This window comes from Camponotus floridanus, unplaced genomic scaffold, assembly GCF_003227725.1.
Source record: "Camponotus floridanus strain SB8 unplaced genomic scaffold, Cflo_v7.5 scaffold82, whole genome shotgun sequence".
Lineage (NCBI taxonomy): Eukaryota > Metazoa > Arthropoda > Insecta > Hymenoptera > Formicidae > Camponotus > Camponotus floridanus.
Window position 1 is genome coordinate 399,766 of NW_020229852.1, and position 12,979 is coordinate 412,744.

The following is a 12,979-nucleotide window of genomic DNA, read 5'->3' on the forward strand; positions in this document are numbered from 1 at the left end:
GATAGGAAGGGTCTTATAAAACGACAATTTTGTTTACCAACTAGAAACTATGAATAAATTACAATTCGAGTTCAAAGTGAAGCCAGGAAATGATGGCAAGTCAAACATTATTTGCATAACCTCAATTACTACTGAGAACAATAAAGTTTTCTCAATACCAGAGGAATATCAAGCAGCAAGTAATCATAAAGAAATAGTAAAAACAAATACATATGATATGATAAAAAAAAGTTTTAAAAAAAGGCACCAATTAAGAAAGGTTTGGTTAGAAATAACTGAAGATTTAGCTAAAACATACATGGACCAAATGGGGAACATGAAATTTGGAGAGGAATTTTTAGAAGAAATCACCGAGGAATTCGGAACAATGAAAACACAAGAAGAAGGCAGCACCTTGAACAAACTTCTAGAAAAACTAATAGAAAATACTCAAACGGCTAAGCAAGAAAATTTACAGAAAATTTCCCAACAATTTATAATAGAAAAATTCACAAGTAAAAATACTAATGCAAACCAATGGATGGAGATATTTGAAAAAGAGTGTCTACGCTTTAATATAATCAGTGATGAAAAAAAAATTGAAATTCTTAGACTTTTCATGGATAAGTCAACTACAGACTGGTACAGCTCTATGATAATGAAGTTATCCCTAAACTCAGAATGGCCAGTATGGAAGCAAAAATTTTGCGAGACATTTGCTAATAAAGGCTGGAGTCCAGTGATATACGCACTATTATTTAAATATAGAGAAGGATCATTACTTGATTATGCGATAAGAAAAGAAAAACTTTTGTTAGATATGAGAAATTCTATAGATCCAGGAACATTAATAGATCTTATCGCAGCTGGATTACCACAAGTAATAATCAATAAAATTGATAGAGGAACATTAAAAGATACAACAGGTCTGCATAATGAAATTAGCAAATATGAACATATACTTAATAAAAAGAAACTCTTTACAAAAAGAAGTGATACAATAAATACAAAGAAAGACTATGAACAACATAAACTTTGTAAAAATTGTGAGAAATTAGGAAAAATAAACCGTTATCATCCGGAGGAAAAATGCTGGTATAAACAAAAAAATCAGAATCAAGGACAGAACAGTTCGATAAAACATGTTAATAATTCCGAAATAGAAGCAGAGTTAAATAACAAGGATCAAAAAAACGACCAATAACACCATTAATAAGAGTCAAATTACAGATAAATGATAGATGGACAGTATGGGGAATATACGACTCAGGATCAAATATTTCTATAATTAATTATAAACTACTAAAATTAAAACAAAATAAAAATAACATTAATAATGAAAATTTGAGGACAATTAATGGTGTTAAAAAATCAAGTGGTTTAGCAAACCTAAAAATTAAAATCTTTGAAATAGAAAAAAAAACAGATGTGGTAATTGTCGACGATGAAAACTTTAAATATGACTTTTTAATCGGGCTCGACATGATAATAAAATTTAAATTATGTCAAAATGAAAATTTAGATATAACACAAAAGATTGATATAGGAAAAAAGATAAACAATAATGAAAAAAAAAATTTCAGAAGTATCAGATATAAAAAAAGAAAATAAAAATATAAAAAAAATTTTAGTAAATTTCAACGAACATATAAAAGAAGAAGATTTTGTCATAAATAGGAAACACTTAACTACATATCAGAGAAATAAAATAGACGAAATACTAGAAAAATATAAGGCAATATTTGCCAAAGACAAATACGATGTTGGCTCAGTGAGAAACTATGAAGCAAGAATAGACTTACTAGTTGACACATACTGTAGTAAGAGACCATATAGATGTACTATGGAAGACAAACAAGAAATTGAAGATCAAATATCAAAATTATTAGAGAAAAATCTTATAGAAGAATCTTACAGCCCATTTTCGGCACCAGTAACTCTTGCACTTAAAAAAGAAGAAAATAAAAGATCTAGATTATGTATGGATTTTAGGGACCTAAATAAAATAGTTATCCCTCAGGCCCAGCCATTTCCACTAATAGAGGATTTAACAGCAAAAACAAGAAACTGTATATTTTTTACAACACTGGATATTAACTCAGCCTTTTGGTCGATCCCTCTAAGAATTGAAGACAGAAGTAAAACTGGCTTTGTAACGCAGGAGGGGCACTATCAATGGACATGTCTTCCCTTTGGTCTCAAGACAGCCCCAGCCATCTTCCAGAGAATATTCAGTAACATATTAAGAAAATATAAATTAACTAATTTTACAATAAATTATATAGACGATATCTTAATTTTTTCAAAATCTTTCGCAGAACACATTAATCACCTAACACAATTGCTGCAAGCAATAAAAACAGAAGGTTTCAGAATAAAATTCAAAAAATGTACATTTGCCTCGGACTCAGCAAAATACCTTGGTCACATCATCCAGAATAATTCAATTAAACCAGTAAAGGACAACTTAGTAGCAATAAAAAATTTCGCAGTGCCAAAAACACAAAAAAACGTCAGACAATTTTTAGGCAAGATAAATTTTTATCACGAATATATACCAAACAGCGCAATAATTTTAGACCCTTTACATAATTTATTAAGGAAAAATCAAACTTTTACATGGACAGAAAAATGCCAAAGATCATTTGAGAAAATAAAACATATGCTTTGCACAAAACCGATCTTAACAATATTTGATCAGGATTTGCCAATAAATATTTATACAGACGCTTACTTAATAGGTGTAGGAGCAGTTCTAAAACAAGTACAACCGGATGGGAAAGAAAAGCCAGTAGCATATTTTTCAAAAAAATTAAATGAACCTCAGAAAAAGAAAAAAGCTATTTACTTGGAATGCCTAGCAATTAAAGAAGCTGTGAAATACTGGCAATACTGGCTGATAAATAAATCGTTCACGGTTTTCTCAGACCATAAGCCGTTGGAAAATATGAATCTAAAATCAAGAACAGATGAAGAGCTGGGGGATCTAACTTACTATCTATCACAATATGACTTCAAAATCAAATATGCTCCAGGAAAGAAGAATTTAGAAGCAGATTGTTTAAGCAGAAATCCGGTTTTAAACGAGAATGAAAATGAAGATGAACAACTAAAAGTTGTAAACTCAATAACATTAAAAGAAATCTTAACAGATCAAACTAAAAATAAAGAAATTCAAAAAAATAAGAAAAAATTTATAAAGAAGGAAAATGTGTACTATAAAAAAGTTAGAAAAAAAGAAAAAATTATCCTAACAGAAAAATTAGCTTTGAAATTAATTGAAGTTGTACACAACAATTTGTGTCATATCGGTATAAGACAAATGGAAAAAAAAATAAGTTCAATATATACATCACTAAATCTAATACAAAACATAAAAAGAATTTGCCGAAACTGTGAGGTCTGTGTAAAAAACAAATCTAGAGGTCGACACAAACTTGGTCTAATGTCTCACTTAGGTCCAGCCACAAAACCATTCGAAATAGTTTCCATAAATACAATCGGCGGATTCGGGGGCTCAAGATCAACGAAGAGATATTTGCATTTGTTAGTAGATCACTTTACAAGATTTGCATTCATTTCAACATCGAAAACGCAAAGTACAAAAGATTTCGTAAAACTGATTACAAAAATCACTAAAACGGATGACATTAATATGTTACTAACGGATCAATACCCAGGAATCAATTCAAATGAATTCAAAGACTTCTTAGAGGAAAGGTCAATAACAATCAGTGTTCCGATTAGGGATTCTGTGCGCGCGCATGTGCGGCTCCGCACTTGCGCGACCGTGAAAGTACAATGTAATTTCAAAAGTTGCGCATGCGCAGAACCGCATATGCGCGCGCACGGAATCCCTGATCGGAACACTGATAACAATGATTTTCACAGCAGTCAATGCACCGTTCTCCAATGGCCTAAACGAAAGATTAAACCAGACGCTAGTCAACAAAATCAGATGTAAAATAAACGAGAGAGGGAATAAGAAAGCATGGACTACGATAGCTCAAGAATGCATAAATAAATACAATGATACTGAACATACAGTCACGGGTTTCGCACCAAGATACCTACTATATGGAACAGATGTTACTTTGATACCAAAAGAATTAAAACAGGATGTACAAAAGGAAGACTGGACTAAAGACCGACAAAAAGCTATTGAGAATACAAAAAAATCACACGCATACAACAAAAATCTATTCGACAGAAATCGCAAGGACTATAACTATAAAATAGGAGACATAGTATACGTGGAAAATGGCAATAAATTAAATAGAAAAAAATTAGACGAATTAAATATTGGACCATACAAGATTACAGAGAAGATTTCGGACTCCATCTACAAATTAGACACCGGTCACAAAAAGGAAGAATCCAATTTCTTTCACATAACAAAGTTAGTTCCGGTACCTATAAACGACATAAAAAAAGAAGACTAAATTACATTTAACTACAACGAAAATTCTTACGAATTTTCTCTCCTAGAAGGGGAGATGTAAAGAAAATATATTTTCTTATTTAAATATTCCCGCGCACATGCGTAGATAAGATAGAGACGGCGGCGAAGGCGATAGTTTACTGCGGCTGAGATAAGAGTCGAGATAACAGCTGAGATGAGCCAGTTAGAATTGGAGAATCTTTTTAGTCATTGTAAAATTATATTCGCTATAGAAATTATAAACTTTAATTGTCGTTTCTTTGTTTACAGGTGAGGGTGCCTGTAAATTATGTAAATATAGTGTTAAGATAATTGGTATTAATAAAAGAACTTTGTTTACAGAGCAACACAATTGAGTTAGATGAATTAACCAACCCTTCAAGATAGGAAGGGTCTTATATATATATACAGGGTGTTCAAAAAGTCCTGGTACGGGGGAATAACTCGAAAAGTAAGGGTCGGACAAAGAAACTTTTCGGACAAAAGTTGTAGGGCTTACTCCGAGCTTTTATCTCGTGACCTTGAATTTGACCTTGAGCTTGACCTTCAAGGTTATTTGAAGGTCAAAGTGTTTTTTTTAAATGGGAAACCCCTATTTTTGATTGTATATTCTTATAGCTGACCTCGAGAGCTTTCCAAAACACTATAATAAAATATTTTTCCCTCAAGCATTTATCGAGTTATGAGGCTTCAAATCATTTCTTAATTTTACATAAACCGTAAAATATCTTGTAAAATATTCACTTTTCGATTATTTTACCTTAATACTTTTATGTACAAAATAATGAGAGGAATCAATTGGTGTAAAGAAAATATACAGTTGTTTTTAAGAAAAAATATGTAATTGTTAATTGCAAATTACATATTTTTTCTTCGGAACAATTATGTGTTTTTTTTGTAGACCAATTGATTCCTCTCATTATTTCCTATAATATATGAACACCCTGTATATATATATATATATATGTATATATATATATATATATATATATATATATATATATAATTATATATTTTTTTCTGTTACAAGAGTGGCCATCTCCCTGACCCGGCTCCCCTGAACCCCACCCCCTACCCCCGACCCCCAATATTATTATTTTTAAAATTATATATTGTTACGCCCGCGGCGAGGACTTCGATAAATATCGAAGTCGCGCACGAAAAGATCGGCCGCCCGCGAGTCGCGCGAAATAAATAAACACTTTTAAAAGTAACTAAGAGCTTTAATTCCCAACACAGGGCAACACAAACGATAACACAAAACGATTCAACACAAAATTAGCGGCTCGATGTAAATTCGCGTCCGCGCAGCCAGACAGCTGGAACCGAACTCAGCTGAGAGTCGTTGTTTGTAAATAATCTTCTTGCCGACGGGATCCGGACAACGGCAGAGCCGTGATGACTCGGGCGCGCGCGTAACAATATTATTATTATTTTATTATTATATTATTTAAAATTATAATCTTAATTTTAAGTACACACACACAATTGTATTAACACACACATTTTAAAATAAATTTATATTTTATATTTTAATTTAAAAAAAAACTAATTATTTATGCGCCTCTCCATGCATTCCCATCCCTACGTCTCTCTTGCGCTAGTTTTAAATATCGTTATCTCCCATGCGTTAATCTTGATATTATCGTTCTCTCTTTCGCGCGCGCGAATTGTAAGTCTCGCAGTATTATCGTTGTCTTCGCGGTATTATCATTCTCTCTCGCACGCGTCGTCTTCGCGCTATTGTTCTTTCTCACACGTTGCGTTATCGTTCTCTCTCGCACGCGTCATCTTCGGGCTATTGTTCTCTCTCTTTCGCTTAGAATATACTCGTTGTTCACTTACCTTTGCGTCGTCCTTCTCCCACCTATACGTCGTCCTTGTCCCATGTTAACGCCATCCTTGTCGCACTCGTAGCACTGTCCTCTTCACACACTTTGCACTGTTCTTTTCCCATACGTAGCGCTGTCCTTCTCACACCATCGTCCATCGGTCGCGCTGGGGATCCTGCTTCACCGCACGGACCCCCTCGTCCAACGGTCGCGCCGCTGATCCCCCTTCACTGCGTGGACCCATCGTCCATCGCTCGCGCCGCGGATCCCCTTCACCTTGCGGACCCCCTCGTCCATCGCTCGCGCCGCGGATCCCCCTTCCCCGCGGGTGAAGTCACCCACCGCGCGCCGCAATTCCTCCTTCCCCGCGACGTCACTTTCCCCGCACCGCGGTGCCCTTCGCGCCTCACCCCCCCTGAGAGGACCTGATTCGAACTCTCTTAATATCACTACTGACTAATATCGGAGAAAAAAGTACGCAAGCATGGAAACATGCTGCCTACTACTATATGCGATATCATTTGCGGCCCTTCAAACTGTAGTAAGACAAACGTGTTGATTAGTTTGATAGAAAGTCCGCACGGTATACGTTTCGAGAACGTGTACGTATACTCCAAATCGCTTCAATAGCCGAAATACAAATACTTGGAAAATTTACTAACATCTATAGATGAAATTAATTATTTTACATTCTCTAATAACAGCGACATCATTCCACCGAGCGAGGCGCTTCCGAATTTCATCTTTATCTTTGATGACGTGGCGTGTGACAAGCAAGATACGATAAGAGAGTACTTTGCAATGGGTCGACACTCGATCATTGACTGTTTCTATCTTTGTCAGACGTATGCCACGAGATATACATCGGGATTGACGACGCGTTGTAACTTGTATTCGTAGAATCCTCCAGCGACGGGATTTCCCCGCGAATCTTCGAGTATGAATGTCACGGGATTAGTTTCCTGCACCTCGATAATCTTAAAAACTTCGGTCGTCCAATTTGGTGTGAAATCTTTACCAAAGATGGTCTTGTATTTGCTCACGCGTACCGAATCGCTTAGTTTAAATTATACCGGAGCCACAATTTTTACGTTGCTATACACCGTATTTAAAAGTGTTTCGGCGATTGCCGGAGTAACGTCGACAGGTCTCATACCGATAGTGCGATGTTTTCGCGTATTGTACTCTGCAACAAGTCGAGATAGCTCGTCGATCCATTTGTAATTTCCATTCAACGTAAACATTTTCCACATATTGTTTTTAAAGTACAATTGAATCGTTTCACGACCGAGGCTTTCATAACGGAATATGTCGAGTAATGATTAATGTTGTGTTTCTTCATAAGTTTCTGCACACTCGAGTTGTAAAATTCTTTTCCTCTGTCGGTTTGAAAATTTTTCGAACACTTTTTATCGTCTCCAAATAATCTTTGCGATCATTTCGTTCCCGCTCTTACTCTTGAGCGGTAAGGCCCACGCATACTTGCTGAATACATCGATAACTGTATGTATTTATGACTCTTGTTGAGTCGAGAATACGAACGCATGTCCACCACGTCCGCCTGCCACAGATCGTCGTATCCTCGCACTATGACGCGTCTTCGTGGAAAATTTCTTCTCGCCGGAGCATGTAATTCCTCGACTAGTTGTCGCTTTTCGGAGGTGTTTTTGTTCTCTCGCACATTTAATCGAGGCATAATTAATATGTGATATTAGTATATCCGTATATCTGGCTTACTGTATCGAGTCAGATGTTGCATATCTCAGCACATTCTTTATCTCATCCATCATTAATCGTAGCGCCTGCACGTTTGTTTCGAGCGCGATAATTTTTTGCTCAATTTCTCCCTGTCGATCTCTCAAAAGTTTATCCACGTATCGTTTGTTGACGGCGTCAGTATCAGCTTCCGGTTGTACTACGCGTTGAATCTTGCGCGACCTTGTGTCAAAAACAGTAGTAGTCTGGCAGAGAGCGTTATCGCGAACGTAATTTCTCAATAATCCATTTCATTCAGTACAAATTGTTCGACGTTCCCAGCGATAATCCAAATATATTAATCGACATTTCGGACCGAGAACACCGAATGATACGTATCGTCGACGCATAATTTAATTTATAATAAAGCCAGCCTTGCGAAATTCTGCGATAATTGACAGGATTTCATTGTCGTGAGCATTGTTGCCGGCTCGACGCGAGGCGTCCAGCAATTGCAAACAATCCAATTCGTTGGGATCGTTCCAATGCACGTAATCGATCATGTTGTCGCTTAGCGTCATAGTGCGCGGCGCGTCTATACCTCTTCCCATCTTTCTATCGGGGAATAATGGCGCAATTATATATTTGTACTTGTATCCTTTATTAGTTTTAATAGGATTATTAACTTTGTTGTCGCGCTTATGCGCATTTCTTATATTTAATATACTTTGATATTAATACAAATCGTCTCGAGTATATTTTTTATGATTGGGAAATTTTTTAAAAATCAAATCGTAGATACCTTCGGTTCCCTTATATTTTATTCCATCGATAATTATATTATCTTCCTTGTCCACATCGAAACATTTATCACCGAGCATCATTCCTTCGCTAGTAAATTTAACATCGTAGACGTAATCCATGCTCTTATTTTTATCAACACTCATAATATCTCCTATATATTTTTGCGCCAGTAGACCTAAATGCTCTCGGAACGTTTTCTGACCTTCGGACGTTTCTAATTCATGTTGGACCGATGTTACAAACGAATCGGGTGTGGTCTCGTAAATTTCTTCGACGGACGTGGATGGTATTATTTGACGCGGTTGTACTTTTATCGGAGTAGTCATATTAGAAAATTGCTTCCTTCGCTTTGATCGATTTAGTGTCGAATATATCGGTGAATCGTTTATCGGCATATTTATCCGTGCTCGCTTTATTCCTTGCTTTGACTCTTTTATTTTTTCCTCGTGCTTCTCTCCAAACGTCAAACTCAACGGTTCGATTTTCGACGCATCAGATTCCACAGTATTTTCGACAAGCTGTTTTAAAGACTCGGTAATCGGCTTAAATTGCCTTTTCAATATAATATCTTCATCCATTCTACCAATTTTCAAAGCGCGATATTTTTTGCGAATCGATTCGCTCGTTTTTGCAATCTCTGTCGCAATCTTTTCACGATCGTCGTTCATGATGCTCGATCGATGTGTCGATGATGACTGATCGCTTTACGGTATCGCGAAATCCTCTTCTATATCGTCCATTGATCAACGTACTATCTTTATCAATGACTACGAAGCCATATTTGCGTTGCCAACTTTTCTGACACAATGCACGGAAATCGTCGTAAGACATATTGGTATTCACGTGATCGTTGTACACGTGTTTTAAGTTTGTGCCGTCTTGTTTAAACAGGATCAGCAGGTTCGCGTTATCGCGTATAAGATGCTTAGGTATCTTGGCGTACGTCTGACAAAGATAGAAACAGTCAACGCTCGAGCCATGCAAAGTACTCTCTTATCGTATCCTGCTTGTCGCATACCACGTCATCAAAGATAAAGATGGAATTCGGAAGCGCCTCGCTCGGTGGAATGACATCGCTGTTATTAGAGAATGTAAAATAACCAATTTCGTCTATTGGTGTTAGTAAATTTTCCAAGTATTTGTATTTCGGCTGTTGAAGCGATTTCGAGTATATGTACACGTTCTCAAAACGTACACCGTGCGGACTTTCTATCAAACTAATCAATACGTTTGTCTTACCACAGTTTTAAGGGCCACAAACGGTACCGCGTATAGTAGTCGGCAGCATGTTTCCATGCTTGTGTACTTTTTTTTTCGATATTAGTCTAATGTCGAAATTTGATACTTTGATTATCTGCGCTTGTCGCACGAACTGCATGTTTTCTCTTTCGAATCAATTTTGTGAATGTTCACGATGGGGAGACCTATTTATAGAAGTGTCTCGACTCGAAACCGCTCAGTATCAAAAATGTTTCTCCTGTCGGATGAGAAATACATTCTTCGGCTTACCGCCGAACAACTGCAGTATATCTCAAAGATTCTTTTATTGCAAAATTTTGGTGATTACGTAGAATGATTATGGGACAAGCTTCCAGAATATATAAAGGCTGATTCGGAGGTTCGACAATATCGTTCGTGCATGCGACATTACAATCAGCCGTGGCAGCGAACACACATCGAAGTAGGGAGAATAGGGCGATTCTAACCCACTTTTTCCACGGGTGCGAGAGAGAGGTCTTGAAGAGCGAGAGAGATAGAATGATATCTGAGTGGCAGTGTGACGGCGGCGCGGGTGAGCAGGGGGGGGGTAAGTACGGCGAGGGGAGCCGCTCGCTGTCGGGTAGGTAAACGGAGGGTCGTGACGTCACGCGGAGGGGGTGGGCGAGGGGGCGGCGCGGCGAGGGGGAGCAGGCGGGAGAGAGGTTCGGCGCGAGAGCGAGGGAGAGGGAGAGAGAGCGCGCGCGTCCCTGGTTACGGCGCGTCGGGAGCGTCTGTGGACGCAGCGCGCTAGGCGCGCGCGATAAGCGGCGATCACGCCGTCGGGCGCGACGGGCGACCGCGGGCGCTTCCGCCGGTTTGACGCGCGAGACGGAGATAAAGTCGCCGTTAATAATAAATAAAATAGATGTGTTTGACGCGAGCCTGGAAGAGATATAATATACAATATACGACTTATATAACATACGATTTATATAACACGATTTTATATAATGTATAATATACAATGTATATTAGATTTATTTCGAGGAGGAGGGAATTCGTCGCAAATCGAGGAGAGACAAGGGTAACGTAAATCGAGGAGAGAGAGAATAAATTACGTGTAAAATTTTTTTATTATGTCATGAAGTTACATGCGTAGATACATACGTCGAGAATAATATCGGTACTCGCGATCGTTTCGTCTCATTCGAGCGCAGTTATATGGGTAAGTATACGGTTCGAGATCGCGATACATTTATTCGTCGCGTGTAGCGTTTTACAAATTGTGATAGAGTCTGAATAGCAGAGCGTGTAACTCGCAATTGATCAGATCGTTCGCGTTGAAGTGTTCGTGTCGACGAATCGCGTCCGGAATATCGCCGGGGTGATCGGTCTCCGTCGCGATATCTAGAAAACGCGATAACTTGGCGTCTACGGTCTCGAGTATGCCGGTCAACGACGCGACGATGCGATTGACGCATAGCTCGAGGACGAACAGCGCCTTCACGGTGGTGTGCGACAGAGCGATGCGATTCTTCGGCGTCTCGAATCGCAACGTCTTCAGATTGTTTATCTTGCCGAATCGAAGCGTCACGGTTCCGACGATTATGGACGTCGGAGGGCGCGCCACAGCCTCGTCCAAGTTGTTCTCAAAATACGGCAGTATATCGTTGCGCAGAGCGAGCAAATCCTTCCACATGTCGGGCGTCAGAGATATCTCCTTTTCATGGCAGTCTCCTGGACGATGTCGACTTGAGATTCGCGCTTCACGGCTACGGCGATGTCGATGTACTTGTACGCCGTCTTGGTCAGGGGATATCGTCTTCCCAATATCCGAATCGGATGTCTCACGAAATTGATCTCGCGTTTGAACAGCCAGTTTCTATTCCATCTATCGAGAAAAAAAAGACGACGTTATTATACGAAATAGCCGATCGAGGCGGAGATCGAGAGCGCTCAGGCGAGGTAACTCGCGAAGCGTTGCGCATACTCACTCGTCCTCGGTGTACAGTCGAGCTTTCTTGATCATGGGCGGAGTGTCGGAACGATCGCGGATGGTATCCTCGTCCTTGGCGGAAGCCGCGTAATCGTCTCGATGGTTAGGCGGGGCGACGAAGGGGCCCGTCATCGGCGGCGCCGACGGAGTCGCGGGCGTCGCGGATGAGTCCCCGAACACTCTGCGGTACTCCTGTCCGAGTCCGGCGAACATGATCGGTCTCACGAACAGGGCTTCGATTTCGTAGGAAAACACTGCGGTAGCGACGGCGTCGTTAACGTTGGTTATCGCGAGGAGAGAGAGATTCGTCGGAGACGCTCGCTTAGAATCGTATGCGCGTTAATCGCGAGTATCGTTGGAAATGTCACGCGCAACGATCGAGACGCGCCTTATATACGACGCGATCTCGATCGTCGTCTCGATATTTTTTTCTCGACGCGCACGTTATGCGTGTTAATTAATGCAGCGGAAGCGGTTTAAAACAGCGGTTTAGAACAGCATATTAAATGTAATCTTAACGTTAGGTTTCAGGATTTCCTGATCTTAATCGTCATCGTTGCGCGGTCTTTCGAAGGACGCGTATTCCAGACGATATAGCTTGGAGACGAGTTCGCTCAATCGATGCAGAATGCCATCGGCGGGGCATTCTATTCCCAGTATACTAAGATCGAAGGGACCGACCGAGATTATCGCGTCGATGAACTCGCTGTACGCGTAATACTCGCGTTTCTTCAGAAAATAAAGATTACCGTCGACGTGGCGGAAGGCCGCCGTTATCGCGGATGGTATCCCGGAAAACGTATCCCGCAGAGCGCCAGTCATCGCGACGGTCATCGCGCAGTCGTTTATCTCGGCTATTTTATCGTCGTTGTATATGACGTAGCTGCGCTCGGCGTGCGTGTTTATCGCGGCGTTTATCTTAGCGTCGCGGGAAAATCCGACGTATTCGACGGATCTAGGCCATCCCGCTTTAAGATGAAAATTCGAATCGGCGAGGTAGACGTAGTAGTCGCCGGCGAATATCGCGATATC

The 12,979-nt window shown here is 39.5% G+C and overlaps 1 protein-coding gene across 1 annotated transcript; it reads left to right on the top strand.

The window, feature by feature from the left end:
* The first annotated feature begins 3,857 nt into the window (after positions 1–3,857).
* LOC105254101 lies at positions 3,858–4,421 on the top strand. Its single transcript, XM_011262596.2, has one exon. It carries the CDS (start codon positions 3,858–3,860, stop codon positions 4,419–4,421), a length of 564 nt encoding a protein of 187 aa, XP_011260898.2.
* The last annotated feature ends 8,558 nt before the right edge of the window (positions 4,422–12,979 follow it).